General features: G+C 42.5%; 1 protein-coding gene across 4 annotated transcripts; it reads right to left on the bottom strand.

Annotated features, from left to right (window-relative positions):
* Positions 1 to 634: 634 nt before the first annotated feature.
* On the bottom strand, positions 635 to 18,420 carry pkp2 (plakophilin 2). 4 transcript variants are annotated; one of them, XM_076296428.1, is made up of 13 exons: positions 18,105 to 18,420; positions 17,705 to 17,781; positions 14,350 to 15,053; positions 14,079 to 14,217; positions 13,149 to 13,356; positions 12,073 to 12,250; positions 8,175 to 8,292; positions 7,829 to 7,990; positions 7,496 to 7,672; positions 6,498 to 6,654; positions 6,203 to 6,395; positions 5,865 to 5,952; positions 635 to 1,283 (listed from the first exon to the last, which is right to left on the bottom strand). In XM_076296428.1, exons 1-13 carry the CDS (start codon positions 18,304 to 18,306, stop codon positions 1,218 to 1,220), a joined length of 2,469 nt encoding a protein of 822 aa, XP_076152543.1. In that variant the 5' UTR covers positions 18,307 to 18,420; the 3' UTR covers positions 635 to 1,217. The 4 variants fall into 4 exon arrangements, with proteins under 4 accessions (XP_076152543.1, XP_076152544.1, XP_076152546.1 ...); XM_076296429.1 differs by having other exon boundaries at positions 6,498 to 6,651; XM_076296431.1 differs by having other exon boundaries at positions 7,496 to 7,669.
* Between the last annotated feature and the right edge of the window lie 1,980 nt (positions 18,421 to 20,400).

Here is a 20,400-nt window from a genome sequence, read left to right as displayed (position 1 = left end):
TAAAGTTAGAATTTCTGAGAAAAAAAGTCAAAATTTTTTAGATAAAAGTCAAATTTTCGAGAAACAAAGTCAGAAATAATTTCTGAGATTAAAGTCAGAAATTTTGACTTTGATTCTCGAAAATTTTGACTTTTATCTCGGAATTTTCAAAAATATTTTCTCGTCATGTGGCCCTAATATGCTTCCGTATCTAAAGCAGACGTTAAGAGCCTGCTTCGCTTCATTTAATCTTTCACAGGTCTTCACGAAACTCCTTTCAACGGCATGACTAATGTTCCACTGTGGCCTGCTCAGGTTTGAGATCGGTGTTGCTGTAGAAGTAGCTTGTCCAGGCTTGTTTGGATGGGGACATGTAGCCACTGGGGCCATGCCTTTGGATATCCTTTCTCTGCTGTTTTTTACTGTGTAGAGTGTGATGTCAAACTGCCCTTCATTAGGTGTGATTAACTGTGACCACGTACAGCAACATTTTATTATGAGAAGTAGTCTAATGTCACATGGCAACTCAATCTACATTGTTGTTTCCTTGTTAGTCCCGTTAGTTTTCATGTTATTGCATCAATCTTAAGGGTGGTGTGATGTTTTTCTGTCAAATAGAAATTCCATAACCATTTGCATTGTTACCATATTCAAACAATCTTTAATTAAATACAGACAAACTTACAAAACTATTCATTGCTGGCAAAACAAACACAAGAAATGTTAAGACGTGCATTGCAAAAAGGATAAATCTGAATCCACAAAAGTCACTATAAAATTCAGTGAATCATTGGAAAGGTCTTCGTCACTGCCGATGTACGTTTATCCTTTATATTCAGCAACAAAACTAGTGAGTTTTTTGAAAACTTCTGAGTGAGAGTCAGTGTTTGTGACTACCTCTGAATATACACTTTTCTACTTCCTCTATGTGCTACATCCCATAGTCCACTCTGAAAGGGACACTCCTCCTTATGGAGGACAGGTCAGTGGAGTGCCAGTCCCCAGGTGCTTTGAAACCAGAGCCGTGCACCCGGTGCAAATCCTGCAGAGTCGAACAACCCCACCCAGGCTTCGCTGTGCCACTCTATATCTAATGAGGTGGAAAAAAGTGCCACACCCCTTTCTGTTTGAGCATTCAGGTGACACAGCCTGTCAGTGGAACCGTTCACACCTTTGTCATGCGTGATGAGGTCATAATGGAATCACCCGCATCTCCGTCCTGCTCCCCATGAATCCCCTCAGTCACGTGCGGGCTGCGCCTTCAGAGTCCGGCTGTTGATGAAGTCAGATTTTCGATATCCAGCCTGCCAGTCAGACAACAGAGAAGTTATGTATGATATATGCAGTATTAAGATTAATATACATTCTACACATTAGAGGCAAGCATGCATGCACATGATTCTACCAGAATACACAGTATTTATAAACACAAAAATACCTCATAAAGAGATAAATATTTTTTAACAAAAACACTTCGGCCACAATAATTGGCACTCTTTTGTTAAAGGTGCTATAAGCGATGTTGGGCAACGTCACTTCTGTTGACATTCAAACAAAACAGAGCTAGCTCGCTACTCCCTCTCCCTCCCTCCAGTGCAATTAAAACTCCCCTGAAAGCGTATCTCATCGGTTATTGTCTGGAACACTGTTTGTTATGTTTCGTGTTTGTTTTTGTTGCCGTTAGCGGAGCATGGGCTGTCTACAGAGATCGCGTTTTTTTTACAGTGTGTTCAGGGGACAGACAGCTAGCGGATAGTGAGGAGATGTTTTCTGTATTTAACCAAAAATGTTTTAGCCTAAAAAAAATCGCTTACAGCACCTTTAAGCCACCCTTTGCCTTTAAAACAGGTCGTAATATTCTTCTATGATACCCCCATAAAGTTGGAGAATACAAAGCAAGGGATTTGAGATAATTCCTCTTGACAAAATCTCTCCAGATCGTCCAGATTACTAGGTCCTCACTTGTGCATTCTCCTCTTTGACTCACTTTGGAGTTTAGATCAGGGGACTGAGATGGCAATGGTGGAAGCTTGATTTTGTGCTCAGTAAATAAATTTTGTTTTGATCTGGACACATGTTTTGTTTTATTGACCTGATGAATGATGCAATCATGACCCACCTTTAGCATCTTGGCAGAAATTGAAAATGTTTTTTCTTGGAATTAATGATACCATGCACCATAATAATGTTCCCAAGGCCTTTGGAATAAAAACAGCCCCACAGTATCACTCTCCACCATAATTCTCATCAGGCATGGGGGTGATTCTCATGAAGCTGTGGTTAACATGTCCAGGTTTTATTTTCCGAAAACAATATTTTATTTATAGTAACTATGATATTTTCTACAAAGAAAGTAAAGAATACTATAGGGACAGATAGTTTTTACTATCATTATAACACTATTTCATAGCAATTTAACCAAAAATCACAGTGAATTCTCATTACCGAAATGTGTCCGGATCCATTATTCTACTGTTTGTTTTAATTTCATGAAAAATCCTTTTTAAATAAATTGAAGAAGATTATGCAAAGTTGTGTAAAAATGTCTATATTTATGGTTAATATTTATATTTATGATATTTTGCAAAAGGAAAGGTTACATTTATTGTAAAAATATTGTGTCCACACTAAATGTTCCTCATTACCGTAATGCGACTTGCCTGCCTATAAAAATACACTGTTCCATTAAATTAACAAGCAGACCCATGATGCATCACTTGGGACAAAAGGTTTAAAATGGAATCAAGTTCAGTTGTTCTCTTTATTCTGTTACACTGTTGATTATCATTACCGATATGCTGCGATACTCAATGCTTTTAAAAATATTTGAAATTATATTTTATGATGATAAAGACAATATAAGACTTTAATATTGTGTAAAGGTTAAGGTTACATAGCTTGCTAGCATTTTGTGTTATTTGCCAACTTAGTCAAGGACATCTCATTACCGTTACTCCAATTTCTCATTACCATGCATTTTAAAGGGTAATAACGGTAATGAGAAGCTGAGTTGTGGTAATGATGTGGTGATGATCTTGATATAAGATGACCTGTTCCCTCTACTAGTCAGGTTCACCTAACATCTAGTGTTCTCTCCACTAACTTGTTTCTCAGCCCGTTGTTAAAAGGCGTTAAAACAGTTGATGTGATACCGCTTTGTGATTCCGCTTTGTCCTCCCCAGATGATCATTTTTTCAAGCGTAGCCTATTTCATGTTAAATCTTCTTGGATTTTTGACTAACTTTACTGTTTTATCTACAGTTTCGCCCGGTCCCTTGATATAATTTTGCCCCGATTGCCTGGTCTGCTCTGTACTGGCTCTGTGTTTTTGACTGTGGATTCTGTCTCATTTTTTGGTGCCAAGTTTACTTGCATGGCATACCACAACACAGGCATTAAGACCAATGATAGTGTTTTAATCAGTTGCTTGTGTTTTTTTTTTCTATCTCTTGTCAATCAGTAATGTCATGGTTTCTTTTTATTTCTTTTAACTACCATTGGTTTTCACCATGGCAATGGAGGTAATTATGAGGGCACCATAATGGGTTGTCAAATTGGTTGTTGGAGGTACAGTAAAAGGTGCAGGATGGCACTCAGATACCTCCCATCTGGGCCTATGTGGGTGACATGACCAATGTACTTGTGGCCATGTATCCGTCGGCCAAGTTGAATGATAAAATGGATAACAAGGATATAACCTAGCAAATGTACAGGTGTATCTATTAGGAGAGGGAAACTAGTGGAAAAAAAGTTGTATATTGATGGCGAGGTGATTCAGTCTATTGTGAAAAACATGACGAATTTAGGGAGGTGGTACAATGTTGTTGGGCAGGAGCAGAAAAGAAGAAAAGAGTTTGGTCTTGGTATCAGTTGGAAAGTGTGGGGTACTGTAAGTCTACAGCACAGGAGAAAAGACAGATGGTAACCAGCTTGTTTTGAGAACAAGAGGAGCAAACTAGACATTCAACAGCATTGCCTCAAGCAAAACAAGGAAAATGGATGAACTGGCATGATGTGGAGAAGATCAACTGAGAGAGCTAGGGCCATGGATGCCACTGCAATTGGAGAGACATATGGGTCAGGGATGTGACTGCTTTGAGACCAATTGAGTAAGCACATTGTCTACTTTATTGCGCTAACTATTCTCTTTTGATGATGTGATGGAGAAAGCCTTTGAAAGTTAAAGTATGCAGAACTGGTTTCAGAGGTAAGGCAAGGTGGCTGACAAGCACACACAGTGAAGATAGGTGTTTGAGGCTTTGTAAGTCGACCACAACACTTCTGTTAGATTTTAGTATTCAAATATGGTCAATGAAAGAAAGGAAAAAGGAACTCGGTGGTCATGACTGAGGCTGTCATAGCAACCTGAATTGACTCTGAGATGTGTTAAATCTTGCTGCTGTGTTTCCAGAGTGGTAGTTGTTGGTGCCTACTTTATGGCTTGAGGTTTGTCTGGTTATGTTGCTGATTAGATCATAAACAGCCACAGCAATGAACAGGAATGCCCAAAGAATTTGTTGGTAACCAATCAGGAGTGTGGAGGAGGGTGGATCTGGGAAGCCAGACACCACTGTTGAGCATTCTGAAGGTGTCATGGGTTCTAATTCAACAAAACACAGACGACGGAAGGTATCTGATTGAAAGCCCAGTGAAATGCTCTCGAAAGTGGTGAATTTTTTTTGCCCACAAAGGTTGCTTTGTTGGTGATTTTTTGGATGGTAAAAGTTCTTGGTTGTTGACCGGCCACTCTGGTAAATCCCCTTCCTGTGACACTAGCAATTTAACACCTCTCCTGTGTGTATCTGAAATTCATTTGGTAAAATGAATCATTCTCATTACCATTCTCAATAACATAAATTCTCATCCTCCGTAACAGACTTTTCATTACCGTAATGCATAAAAATGCATAGATATTGTAAAGATGTTGTTTCTCAGAGACAAAAATGTCTTGTTATAATATGTTCCTTAACTGTGCCCCACGAGTGGGTTTTGTTCAAAATATATCTATAACAAAGAGATTATTTGAAAAATTGAATTCTACAATACACATTGTATTTCGGTAATGAGAGTTAATTAATTTAAACTGGAATTTAAAATATATAAAATATACATTTTGATGTGCAGTACTGTTCATTTAATGTACTTATTTGTGTAAATGAAAAAATTGTTTTCTTACTAATGGTCTCCGTTGGCATTTACCATATCGGTAATGAGAATTATTCTGGATCTTGCTACCATAACATTGAAATAAAGTTATATTAAATTAAGTTAACATTCTATTCAGTCACTTAAATTAAAAAATCAATCAAATGAGGTAGATAATATTTTGATGTCAGTTTGACAGGCTTCGTGAGATTCACCCATGGGGTTCTTTTCAGTATAGCCATTCTCTCTTACCATCCCTCCTTCTAACTGTGTGTGGGGGCAAAATAAACATGGGCCTTTGTCCAAAAAAGTTAGTCACATTTCCAGTTTATTAGAACTATTTAGTTGTAAATAAGGGGGTTTTCAACCAAGTACCTAGTTTTTATAGCCATTCCTTGACTTGTCAACACACTTTCCTTTTATTTACATTTAGTGAATTCTCTTGTCTTTCCTATGTTGGAAAATGACTAGGGGATTTAACCTCTGTGTCACTTTATTCTCATACCTATGTGAAAAAGAAAGTCATGAAATACTGCTGAAAGTACTGCTGATTAACTTAAAGAAATTGAATAAAAATGGAAAAATGCTTCTGTTACATTTTGTATGTAGGATTGTCTAGGGCTGCCAAAAATCGTGGCCAATGTTTATGATGATGTTTGTGTGTATATATATACACACAAACAGCTACTAGCTCTGATCAAGGTATTTTTATATACCAGTGTCCAGGGTAACAGTCTCACCTTTTTGTAGGCTCCACGGAGTTCAACTTGGTTCCACATAGTGTGCAGCAGTACCCCAGCTGTTTGGGCAGCACGGGTGGGTCCATACCTAGTGGGTCCATATATAGAAGACGATAGACATTTACATATAGCTGGTTAAGGCTAAGTTATTCCGTCAACACTAAAGACAGCTGTGCAAAATCATGTCAAAGCTAGATAGTGTGACAGCTTAGCCATTGCCCATTACAATCACCCTGACACTGCTTGGCAAAAGTAAATAGTAATCAGTGATGGTGAAATTTCTAGAAAGTCCATAAAAAATCCACGTTTGAGAATGGTGTGTGACAGGAGAGACCCACCCGTTGTCCCTTGTGCTGATGCTTATGATCTTGGGCAGTGCCCCATGGTTGACCACGGCACGGACGCTCTGGGTGTCGGCCTGGCACAGGTTGATGAGGATGTGGCACAAAGAAACGGTGACGTCCATCGGGAGGTCGGTGCCCATGTCTGAGCTGGGCAGCATGGCCATCAGTTCAGGCAACACTTGTTTGACTGGGGGGGGGGCACATGAATGGGAGCCATATCAGCACCACTGGATTTCAACAACGGACAGCTACGGAGACAATATGTCACGTGACTGGATACAGGACTCACTGATTTCACTGTGGTGCTCTCGGAAGCGAGACAGGTTCCTCAGGAGGGACACGGTGGTCTTCTTGATGTCCATCTCACCCTCCTCCAGCAGCGTCTTCAGCTGGGACAGACCCCCTTCCTTCTGCACTACAACGTGAGCGAGTGACTCTGCTATCTGCTGGTACAATCCCAAGAGCAACAGCTCAAATCAAAGGCATTTACGGCACTTTCAAACACTTTTCATATGCAGAATTATTTGAGACATTACTTATAGACCTACTGAACAATTATCCTCTTGTGTAATTGATAGAGGAACAAGTGCATTGGGATTGCTTTCAGAATGCCAAACATGGGCACTGTTGATAAACGGAAAATAACTGGCTCTTTCACCTTGCTCCTCAGTTTCCATAGACAAATACCCCTTCTACCAAGCTCCACCCCCACCCCACTCATTCTTTTTTCCCCTTCCTTCTGGTGAGCCTCACCTACATACTTAAAACCTCATACCCACTCCCTCTCTACATACTCAAAACCTCATACCCACTCCCTCTCTACATACTCAAAACCTCATACCCACTCCCTCTCTACATACTCAAAACCTCATACCCACTACCTCTCTACATACTCAAAACCTCATACCCACTCCCTCTCATATCTATGGCACAGTACCACGACTCACATTTCATGCACACACACACACACACACACACTCACTGTAAACTGTCCCATGTAGCCTTTTTTCAAATACTACCTTTATATATTTTATGTTTTTTGTGTTCACAAGCTGTCTATAATTTCAAATAGTGTTTGTATACTGTATGTTACATGACTTTTACACTTAGTTGGGTTATGTAGGGTTTGTGTTTTTTTTTGTAAAATAAACTTATAATATATAAAATATAAAAATATATAAAATTATAAAAAATAATAATAAAAAAACCTCCACACTAGACTCTAGTGCTCTCTGTTTCTCGAGAGTTCCTCGAGCCTTTTTAATGAATTGGAGGGCTTGACCATACCGCTCCATTCCCAGCGGTCAGGTTCTGCAGGGCTCCCACCGACGCCTCCTGCGTGCACTGGCGGCTGCTGCGGGCGATGAGTGACAGGTACATGCGTGTGGTGATGGCGCTCCAGAGCCACTCGGCCCCGCTGGGGTTGGACTTGTCTTCCAGCAGGGGGCGCTGGTGCCCCTGCTGCTGAAAAGGAACATTGAGGCACATAGCAGGTCAAACACCACAACAACACCCCGAGACAATCTCTATACAAGAGCAATGTCTGAAATGCTAAAAAGAGTTTTGGGCTTTTTCCTAGAACAGTGAGTAGTATTTTAGGGGTAAGGCACAGCTGTTTACCTCTACAATCTCAACACTCCTGCCTGGGAAACAGCCTGGGGTTTTGGTCTTGATCGTGGCGGCGTCTCGCGTCGTGTAAAGGTCTCCGGCGTACCTCAGTGGGAGCTCGGCCTCCAGTTGGTAGGAGAGGTTGTGCAGAATGCACACGCAATTCTCTGTTGTCTGCTCACACGAATACCAGTTGAGTGAGGGAGTCAATATCAGAAGTAGTACTTCAAAAACATGAAGCAGACAAATGACAGCACGAGTCTAATCAAAAGCATATGAAAATCCCAGACATCACAAAGCTACTCAGCCAATGCATGTGAGGCGGGATGTGGAAAGGTGCAGATGTGTATGTTAAGACCTTGTCATCGGGCTGGTAGTCAGCGATGGTCCCTCGTACGTAGTAGATCAGAGCATCGATGAGGCCAGTTGTCTCTCGCATGGCTTTACGGCCATCAGGGCCCGATGAGCTGAGGTTGCTGGAGAGGTGAGAAACACATGAAGTCAAACGTCAAGTGACTAAAAGAAATAAAATAAATAATAACACACAATTTCATATTGCTAGCAGTACTTATGGAAATAAAAACAGGATCATCTTGAATTGTGCCCTAGTTAGTAATAATGATACAAATATATATATGAATCCCTGAATCATCAAGAAAGTTACAAGAAAATAATATCAATGCTCAGTACTCAGAGACAAATCTCAAAATGTTTTGTAATATTTTATTTCCATATCACTCCTCTGAGCCGCTCGCTACTGATAGTATATTTTTACTACCATATTTCTCTTAAGACTCAATCAGGACGATGCACGATCACGGGATCCAGGCTTTATTCTTTTCAATGAGGGGCCAGTGCCCCTCAAGGGAGAGAGGTACATGTTTGGGTCACCCCATCATGGGTTTCCACCAGATTCTCAGTATTTCTCTGACTTCTCTGACTAACAGAGACCATATTTAAAGTTACACACAAAGAGAGCGAGTGACCTACTAGTATGAATATGTAAGGTAAAGGTGTGGTGTGTGGGGATGTGGTCTCTTGTTGTTGTGTCATCAGGCCTGGTCAGCTTTATTATTCTTTAATTAAGCTTCAAAGGCCTGGCAACATATTGTTTTAACACCCCAACTTGCTCATGGCCAAATGGTGACAATAGGAGGTCTGCTCCCCCATCCTTGCTCTCTAGTCTATACAATAGAGAGTCACACCTGAGGATAAGCCAAGAGGTCCCTAGACAGTGCCTACTGAATTCTAATCATTCAAGGATAAACAATGGATACACTGCATACAGACCAAAGACACACACACATGGTACACATGGGTACAAAAATCACAAATGACCATAAGAACTACACAGTATGTACATTTACAGAAATGAGGCTGATTCACAACACTTTCAAATCCCCCTTTTCAAGTCATAAAGACTTGAATCATTAAACTATTCACATGAAATATGAATACAGAATTATTTCCTTCACTACATCAAACATTGAGGTCGGACTGGGGAAGGTGATGCAGCAGTAACAGCAAGAGGTGGTGAGTGGGTGGACAGCCCTTAATGTTTTGAAACGCCCAATAGATACTGGCTTCATTATCATTATGGGATACATAGGGCAGAATAACAGTAGGTGCCGTCATGCTTGGAGCATGTTAGGAGGGGAACAACACTATTTAACCCTTTCTGGCTTGTTGGGTTCATTGCTTCTGCGTGAAAACTGAAGTTGAATCAACTTTTGACGGAAGATACTTCTAAGCTATAAAAATGATGACCTGACATTGCACAACCTGTGGATCGTTCTTAAGCATTGTACTTAAATGCTAACTCCAGCACATGCACATAAACTCCAGGGGGTAACAAGTAACATCGACATCACATACATGTATGAGATCTTACATTCTCCTCCTCGCCTGAGCTGGATAGAAGTGATTTTGGCACTGGGCCCATCCTGTTCTAAACCCCCTACTGTAACATGCTAGTTGAACAAAGGCATGACCTCATTCTGAGTCTGGACAAAGCCAGGACAAAAGCAGCATTCTGGGGATGCCATTATCACCCTCTGTACTGCTTCAGCACCATCAGCCTACGGCATCAGCATTCACCCACTGACTGACTTTCAGAGTCTTCTAGGCTCCAGTCGGGCTCCTCAGTAGCAACTCCCACCCCCCCCCCCCCCTTCTAGCCTCCAGTCGGGCTCCTCAGTAGCAACTCCCACCCCCCCCCCCCTTCTAGCCTCCAGTCGGGCTCCTCGGTAGCAACTCCCACCCCCCCCCCCCTTCTAGCCTCCAGTCGGGCTCCTCAGTAGCAACTCCCACCCCCCCCCCCCCCTTCTAGCCTCCAGTCGGGCTCCTCGGTAGCAACTCCCACCCCCCCCCCCCCTTCTAGCCTCCAGTCGGGCTCCTCGGTAGCAACTCCCACCCCCCCCCCCCCTTCTAGCCTCCAGTCGGGCTCCTCGGTAGCAACTCCCACCCCCCCCCCCCCTTCTAGCCTCCAGTCGGGCTCCTCGGTAGCAACTCCCACCCCCCCCCCCCCTTCTAGCCTCCAGTCGGGCTCCTCAGTAGCAACTCTATGATCGTTTATTACATAACTTCCTAATCCATCACAATGTTACCATGCGGTTAGAATCCAACGCCCATCAAATAGTCTATTCTAATCTCAGCAACACCAGCCAGCCACTAAAAAGTGCCCATAATCTATGTGGTCAAGGGTCAGTCTTGTAATAAAATCACCTCTGACTCCAACATCCCAACGTGCCTGAAAAGAATCTCGTTATCTGGAGGCTGGAGACCTTATCTGGAGGCTCATCCAGACTCTCCTCCTGGCAGTCCTAATCGCTATCATGGAAGAAGGAGTGGTAGCTTTAGCAACCACATAGCATAGCTATTCCATTGACTTAAAGAAAAATAACTACTTTAAAATCAGGACATCACAGATGCTGTGGGAACTGTGTGCTACTTTAAAGAAGATGAAAGCCAAAGCTGCTTACTATTAAAGGGAAACCTGAAATCTCAATAAAAAGGACATTCTTCTACTGAATGTTTTTATGGAATTAGAGCCAATAGTCATCCTCGACTGAAAGTAACAGATAAGAGCACTGCTAGTGTGCCATTTCAGTCCTAAACCAAAGGGGTACTGAACAAGCAAACAAACGGACAGGACCCTATTAATGATTACATCAGCCAGGGCAGACACAGTCGGAATACTGAGTAGCCTCAAAGCAATCGCTCTTCAGGTAAATAAAAGGGTGTGTGTCTAAAAACATTGGCTCCTGAGACTTCTGAAACCGATACGGAAGTAAATTATTCAGGTCCCGGCAGTGTTGCTAGGACAACAGGTCTTGTTACTACAGGGCAGGTTTTGTTTGTGGCTGGCTGACAGACTAGGCTAAGTGCCAGATTTCCGCACAGTACTCCTCTCACTGTTTGATCAGCTTGTTTGGGTGTGTCTCCCTTCACAGGGTTGGGCTGGGATGTAAGCCTGCTGGGGCTGCGTGGTGCGATGTCGTAAACCGGTAGTGATTTACACACACTTTATATTAGCAATTTATCCTAAGGCCTCTGTTTTCTTTCAGTGCACTCCTGAGATCACTCCTTTGTAAAAGGACTCTGGCTCAAAGGAGTCTCAAACATAATACATAATCAACAGTTTCGAAAAAGGAAGATCCCTTTACCACAACCCGATACGCCTCTTGCGCACATACAGCAAATATGAATAGGAAATGATTCATCAAAAGAATCACAGAATATGTGAGGGGAGGTATTAGTTGCTTTTATCTGTCAAAATAAGTTATCATATACTTTTTTAGTAATCCAGAAATGTAATTCAGTGTGTCATCTGTGCTACTTTTTGTTTGTGGCATTCATGTAATCATCTTTGATAGGGTTGATCCTCAACTGTATATTCAGAAGCTTTGAGGGACACAGCCCACTTACTCAACCTCATGATAAATATCACACAGACATGAAACATTGTGTGAGAGGGTAGGACCCACATCTAGACACGTCGAGACAAACGGGCACCTCATCTCCAAACATAAAATGCATGGTGGACTGCAGCTGACCGAAAAAGGGCATGAACATGTCAAACTGGCCCTGATCTGATATCTTACAAAACAAAGTAAAATAAAATGATCTGCACATAATCAAATGCCTACATATGGTTCCATTCAAATACTACAGCGTTATCTGGGCAGCCCATTTGTATGGGCTAATGCAAATACAAATGCTGCAACAAATGGTCATCTTCTCTTGGTCTGACCTACCGTAAGCAGCCTGTGGTGTTGTAGAAGACCTCTGCATCAGCCAAGAGGTCCTCTTTGGGATTTTCTCCTTCGTTGATGCCGGAGCACGGCACCATCACAGACTCTGTGAGAGTGGTCAGGGCCTCTCGGAGAAGATACTCCTTCAGTTGGTCGTGGGAGGACAGGTTCCATAACAGTCCTGGAAAGACACGATGAGTCAACAATTACTAGGAATGCAGCGTGATGAGACATCAACACACAATAAGACCAAATATGACCAATATGACCACACTCAGATGACACAATAAGACAATATGACCACACTCAGATGACACAATAAGACAATATGACCAAACTCAGATGACACAATAAGACAATATGACCACACTCAGATGACACAATAAGACAATATGACCACACTCAGATGACACAATAAGACAATATGACCAAACTCAGATGACACAATAAGACAATATGACCAAACTCAGATGACACAATAAGACAATATGACCACACTCAGATGACACAATAAGACAATATGACCACACTCAGATGACACAATAAGACAATATGACCAAACTCAGATGACACAATAAGACAATATGACCACACTCAGATGACACAATAAGACAATATGACCACACTCAGATGACACAATAAGACAATATGACCAAACTCAGATGACACAATAAGACAATATGACCAAACTCAGATGACACAATAAGACAATATGACCACACTCAGATGACACAATAAGACAATATGACCACACTCAGATGACACAATAAGACAATATGACCAAACTCAGGAGAAATCCATTTGGTAGCATTTACTGCAACTAAAGGCAGTCTTTCTGGGGCAGCTCAGGGTTATGTGTCTTGCTCAGGGGCACAATGTTTACAGCTCTGGGACTGAGCTAATGACCCTCCACTGATTCATGACCCTCCACTGATTTAATTGGAAACCCAGATCCTTAACCACTAGACCATTGTTGGTATTGTCAAATACGTCATTTAATGTAATATCAATTGGAAAATTCCAAATTCATCTGATTTGCGGTTGACCAAGGTCACTGTCCACCCAAACCTCAATCTCACCTGTGAGTTGTCTTCGGGTGTCTGTGTCTCTGCTTGTTGTGAGCAGGCTCAGGATGGCCGGTACACCCTCGCAGTCCCTCACCTCCATCTTGTTCTGGTTGCTCTCGTAGACGATGTTCCGCAGAGCCCCGGAGGCAGCGTGCTCCAGCTCCTCACTGTCACTTTGCAGAAGGGCAAGCAGCTTCTGGATGCCATGCAAGTAAGAGACCTACAGAAAGGCCCACATTTAGTACTTAATTATATAGCTATTACATAACAGCAAAGAATAAGAGGTAGCTAAACAATTTCCTTTTTTGTAGGATAAACTCACAAAACCTTAATACGCACTATTTACCTAGCCTAGAAATCTAGACGCACCCTACACCCACGTCATCCAATCACAGCGCTCTATTTTGTTAGAGAGTCTTAAGGCGGGCTTAACAGAAAGACGACAGTCCTGCGATGGTAGCAACAAGGAAGGTGGCTTGAATGAATCGGCGTTGGCGTCAACTTTGGAGGAGTTGGACTTGTGCTTTTCTTTGAAAGTTGAGCAACACAATGCACTTAAGTCATTCCTTTCGAAGAAGGATGTATTTGTCGTTTTGCCAACCGGATACGGTAAAAGTTTACTTCCCCGTTCACTGTTTTCATTGCTCTGGCCACGTCATCCTGCTCTTTGTTCTGATTGGTCGTAGCGCTGGCCTATTGCATGCCTAGGCAGTTTGAAAGACAATTCTCTGCCCGCCCCTTGGATTAAGTGAGGTGAATGGTTCGATTCCAGACTATACATTTCAATGATATAGGATGGCCTGCCAGGCTACTATTTACCACGACCTTGCTATTTACTAGTATAACTACTATTTACTATTTTTTATGTACTGTAGTAGTAACTTCTTTTTACTTTGTAATTATACTATCAGAGACAGAGACAGAGCTGTCTTGTTGTGTTACCTTCTTCTTGGCCTCAGCACTGTTGAAACAGTGATGTTGCAGGAAGCAGGCGGCAGAAACCTGCACATCCACGTCGTCCTGTGCCAGAAGGCTGATGGCTTTCTCCACAGTCATCGCAGTGCCCTGCCCCTCAGCTTTCCTAAGAAGCATGATGTGGGAGACATGAGACATAACAACACATTCCTGCCTCTGCCAATTTCACATATTCCTACACACGGTGAATCATTCGTGAAATGACTACTATACTCTCTGTGTCAACAAAATAGCTAACCGTTCGGTGACTGCTGTCTGCTGAGCCTGTTGTCCAACTGCAGCCTTTATCACGCTGGTATCCAGCTCCATGCTGACCACAGATCCCGGGAAGGACTCGCGCCTCTCCCCATCCGTCCGGTGGCTGTCCCTCCTCACTGTCACCTGGTTCAGCCAGGCCAGGCTGCCTGTGTCCTGGCCGCCCACCCCAGACTGCCCCTCAGATGGTCCCCCTGTCTGCCACCCTAGCTGCCCCCCAGTCTGCCTGTGTGTCCCATACGAGCCCATGGTCACCCGCTGGTCCTCTGTGCTCCTGTAGGGGGTGCTGTGCACCAGGAAATCCTCCCGCGGCGCCGCAGGTCTAGGCCGGGGCCTGGGCTGGGACAGGGGCTGGTTGGGCGGCCGGTTCACGGCTCCATGGATGGTGCTGTACAAGCGGGTCCCGCGGACGACCTCGGAGTGGGCGTAGCGGTGGGAGGGCGGCGCCAGCGTCCGGGGGCTCTGCTCCATGACAGAGGGACGCGCAGCGGGCATGGTGAAGGAGCCGTTTGCCCAGCTGGTGCCCTGGCTGTGGCCCTGTGCCCTCTGGCCCAGATGGGCCCGCAAGAGGACAGGGCTGGCGTCCGGAGTCACGTCCACGCGCTGCATTGGACTCTTGACGCCCACCTTCCAGCTGAAGGTGTTGCCACCATCATAAGTGACGAGTCGGCCGTGAGAATGATTACGCTGTAATAGTGGAAGAATGCTTTATGAACACTCATCTGCACCATGCCTGATCATAGTTCTCACTCCAACATTATGGACACAACACAGTTTCCACTCTTAATACATAATGCATATCAGTAGCTTCACCATGCTGCATTATTTCCACACTGAATCAATAATACATATGATTGAAAAAACATAATGTATGACCTTTGTATTCAATTTGAAAGGCATGTAAAACTACACAACAATTAAGTCAAAAGTCATCATACAGAGCATAATTCATATTCTAGCATATAACAGATATAAACAGGGGTCTGAGAATTAACTACAGAAAATACCACTGCACATAGAAAAGCACTGCTAATGTTTATTCAAATGATGCTAAGCTGTGATTTATTTGACATAACTTGGAATTCAAGAAAAATGGATGGCTGTAAACAATGGTTTTGTTTCCTGCTGTTCTTATCAGAACCCTTCTTTTATTGTTATTCTCCAGTTACTGGGTTTTTTCCACCATTTGCATACACAAATATATACAAAACGCCATGAGACTAGGTGTGTGACAATGACAAAGGAAAAACCAGTGTGGGACTGACATATCCGTCGTGGTGAGCCGATATGAACCTAAAGGCACACTGATCCCGACATGGAACAGATCTGTATAGAGGAAGGCCATGAGGTTGTACTACAAACACCACATTTATATTACAGGCTGACAACCTTGCATTCCTCGCATGTTTTCCCTGCAGACGCCAAGACTCGAGGACAGAGCTATATTTAACATTTAACTGGCTATCTTCCTACATGCAATATAAAACACGTGGACGCATACACAACACTTACAGCAGATGCCTAGAGCCATTTCTGTTTTAAAAGGAGACAGAAAGAGCTGTTGATATGTGAATAGATAATGAATCAATGTCAGTGACCAGCTTGTATAGGCAAGGTTTACATTGGACATGCACAGTGGAACTATACAGTGGATCAAATCTACATTCCCAAAGTTTAAAGAGATCTGATAGATGGCACACAACATCATTTTTTCTATATTGTGTTGAAATAGAAAGTGTTTGCTCTGTGCCTGCATTCCCATTTCTCTTGGTTACTGGACGTGATGGAGCATGTGTGATCTGAATGGGGCACTGTGCTTTATGGGGCAATGTGTGTGCATGAGTCCTAATTGTTGTGAAATGTTTGAAATCCGAACAAAATTCCTCTCTGGCCAGGTCCATTACGGAGCACCCATTACATGGGTTAAGAAATATCAGAAGTCTTTCCACTCCTGTTATTTGACCAACACAACTGATAACACACCATGTTAAGTACATGGAGAGAATGGGTTGGCAATGCTGGCCACTGAGAATTACTGGGACTTGGTTATGTCCATACTTGCCAGGTAGAAAGTTGTTTTAAACAAGGAATATTGCATTCACTTCCTCATTGATGAACTACTGTGCTTAAGTAAAGTATCCATGATATCATTACCGCTGTATTTGTATGTACTGTATGTTACCCTCTGGCCATATTATTTGAACACCATCAACATTATTATTAATCATTCACAATTGTATCTTTCAGTCAGACCAAATAAGACAACCAAATTAGCTTGTGTTTTATGAGGGTAGAAAACAGTAAGTAATGTTGTAAACCATTCATTATTCATGACTCCAATCCTGCCATTACACTTATCTTCTCACTTGTCTCAATCTTCCACAGCACTGCTAGGTTTCTGGGGGGAGGCCACTACACTACCACTGGGCTAGACCACTACAAAAAAGTTCCAGCATATCTCAAATATTTGCTCTCTCAGCACAGGCATTGTAGAACTGATTGTATAATTGTGCAGTCCCTTTTAAGTGGCACACAGCCTTTCTTTTGACTATATCTTAGCTTGGTTCCAGGACCTCATTGAAAGAGCTCTAGATTCAGATGAAAATGATACAAATAGATAGATGTCCACCATCTGTCCCTAAGTTTCAGTGTCAATTTTCAATAGTTTCAATAGTTTTCAGTGTCAATGCCAATGTCAATGCATTGCGTATCTCCCTCTGTACGTGATAATATTGTTGTAGATCTAACTTAAGAATTGTTGCGAATTTGATCTCTTTTTAAAAACACTGAAGTGTCAATTGGCTATAGGCCTACTTACAAACGGTCCTCTTCTTCCTCCTTTTATACATTGTTTTATGTTCGGTTAAATCTTTTGTTGTTGAGAGATATCTATTTTATTTCTATATTTTTGATTTGCCTTCATGTTTTGTACCTCCAAATTTGGAGAATATATGCACAAGATTGATAGAGTATGCTTTTTGTTAATAATAGTAGTATTACAGTAGTAATAATGTCTCGAAAACATTCTCACTATGCACATGGACCTCCAGAGAGCATCATCCATGTCTCCCATTATGATGAAGGACATGAGATTACTTTCAGATATCTTCAGTATCTGGTGCTAAATAGAACACTGGTGTGCTATTTCAACTGGATGCTTGAAGAGTCTGTTTCCCAAAATGACTCAAGCAAATCAGAATGTGGCACATAATAACAGGTCCACGACAAACACTTTTTCCAATCTTTCATCAGCATCAAAGTGAATTGCTATATCGCTCATTAGGCTATATTATTACAGAGTTGTAGGAAGGCGTGTTGATGCAATGTGTCAGACTTACGTTCAGGTGAAAGGAGTGTCCATTTGTCATCCCATAGCTTGATAAGCTCTTACTGCTGCTGGTCACACGAGGGCTGCCTGAGAAGTGATACAAATGTAAACAGCCTCTACATCTAACCCATCTGTTTTGACTGGTCAAGTGTCAAACTTGGTTTGTTGACCAATGAATTCACCAGAAACCAAATTGAAAACAGCTTAGGCTATGCCATTGGTAGCCTGTTTGTTTGACAAACTATCTGAGCAAAAGTCAGAACAATGATCAATGCTTAGGCTATCTGACAAAACCTGTCAGACAGGGAATCACAGACGAACACAAGTCTTCTTTTAAACACGAGTTATTTGCCCTCAATGTCTGAAACTTTACAAGAAGGAGTAGCCTAAGCGTAATTGTCAAAACCTACTGTAGGATGATAGCCTTCCTTTGCGAGCGAGGGTATGTTGCACTTGCTGCTGAACTCGTAGGCTCCGTTCAGATAACAAATTTCTAGATGTCGTAATTTTCTCTTCTGTAGGCACTGCCAAACTTGTGTCATTGGCTTCTGAGGACAGCAATATTTCCTGTATGGGTAACACGGACTTAATGAAATGCGGTTCTAAAGCCATTTCACCCTCTTTCAAAGTTCCAGATGCTTCCGGGGCGCTAACAAAAGACAACGATACACTCGCCACCACCTCTTCAGGTGGAGAGAGAAAGACAGGTGTTCCTGGCTTGCGGCACTGCTGGCTGCTCCACGCTACACAGTTCCCTTCACGGCTTTGAGAGTTAAGAGGGGCGTGGTATGAATCATTTAGGGGCATACGATTGGCTTGTTTTGATGTACGGTACACAGTGCAGATACAAGCATTTACTGTAATTCCATCAGTAGCCTAGCCAATAATATTAGAACAACTAAAATTAAATATTCAACTATTGATAGATTTTCCGGCATGACAGTAGCCTGTTCCTGTGACCTTTGTTCATAGGACATGCGTGTAGGCTATTGTCAAATCTATGGAGCCACTACATCCAATTTTTATCACTGGACCCTACCGCTTGGCATTCCCATAGTTTCACTGATATTCATTAGTTTGGGGAAGGGCCACACCCACTGGAGCTTAGGGGTCCCAGTCCACATTGGGCAGTGTCCCACATTAATACAATTTATACTAGGGGGGGGGTGTTATTTCATGAAAATGTTCAGATTCAACTTTAGCCCAGATTTTCTAATGCTCCCATGTCTTGGGAATACATTGATGTGAAAAAATTTCAAGCCCGAAAACCCCCCCCCCCCCTACCCTGAAAATTACTTTTTCAACCCTGAAAATGTGTGTTTTTTGCCAACTTTCAAAGTACATAGTGGATTTATGTTCATGCTGGGTCCTAGGTATTTCATGTGGCATGCAATGCCGTAAGAGCACTTTGCACTACAAAGGGTATAGTGTCAAGGTCATATTTTAGGTCAAAGGTCACAAAAATGGCTCAAAATGCCTATTTTTTGCAAAAAAACACAATCTTCTAACATTTTGTTAAGTTCAGTGTAGAGAAATGTTCATTATGGGCCCTTTGATGGTCTTTCATGTGGTATTGTCATGCCATGAGAATAGTTTGCATTATAAAATATCCTATTTCAAGGTCATATTAAAGGTCAAAGGTCACCCAAAATGATCCAGAATTACATTCAATAAGAAACATTAAGCAGAGATCATTACAATGCACAATGTAAAACAAAGTTGACCTCAGTCATAATGTTCTGCATGGTTCACTTCAGCTTGAGCAGTGGAGATGTTTTACGAGCAGATTTACGCAAATGCTGATAACTTCTCTATCACTGTCATTGCTGTCAGTGTCCGTGGCAACGTGTAATTTTCTCCTTTTGGACTGGAGTTGCTCAGTTGCAGGGTTGTATGTATCATCAAAGTCCTTTTAGGCAAGTCCCTCCACTCGGCGGCCATATTGCAACGCTTTTTGGGCACTCATTGGGCATCCTATTCGGCAGAAATGCGCGTGCGCAAGGCTTCACGACACCAACCTTGCTCCAGCGGCGAGTTCACAACACATGATTGGCACGATGTCTTCACAACACACCATATGATTGGCTCAATGTATTCACATCACACCACATGATTGGCTCAATGTATTCACATGTCGACGTTTTGCCGAGGAAGGGGTGGGATATGTGTAGACAACGGCCATGTTGGCGTTACAAACTAGCCCCATGCATTTCTATGGAGGATTTTTTGAGTGCTATGTCTCCTCATTAGAAAGTCTCTGGTATCATCTGCTGTATTTACCTGCTCTGAGATACTATCAGTAGATTCAGTGGTGGTCTCTATGGTTGCCTCCCCCATAGCTTTCCATGATGTTGACCCAACCAATGCTGTATCAGCCCTCTTCTGTTCCTCTTCCTTGTTCTGCATGGCCTGCAGGGCCTTTTCCCTCGCATTCTTTCGTTCCATTGTTCGCTCCCACTTTCTATCAACCTGCTCCTCACAGTAACCTTTGCGACCATTACGCATGGAATGCAAGAACTGCCATTTCTCATCCCCCCATCTCGTGCCGATTTGTTCTCACAAAAAATGTCAACAGATTTTCCATATCCCCATTGTACTCCTTCATGTCAGTTTTCCATTTCTCACTTTGTTTGGACTGTGGCCAATTCATATTGGCGAGGAAGCGGGTATAACGGCTTCTACACACAGTTGCGTTCCATCAAGTGG

This window comes from Alosa pseudoharengus, unplaced genomic scaffold (assembly GCF_046254945.1).
Source record: "Alosa pseudoharengus isolate Yale_2024_CS ecotype anadromous, Long Island Sound unplaced genomic scaffold, YU_APseudo_1.1 YU_APseudo_1.1_scf_20, whole genome shotgun sequence".
In the NCBI taxonomy this organism is placed as follows: Eukaryota; Metazoa; Chordata; class Actinopteri; order Clupeiformes; family Clupeidae; genus Alosa; species Alosa pseudoharengus.
The sequence above is the reverse complement of the archived record's forward strand: the minus strand, read 5'-3'. Positions and strand labels throughout refer to the sequence as shown.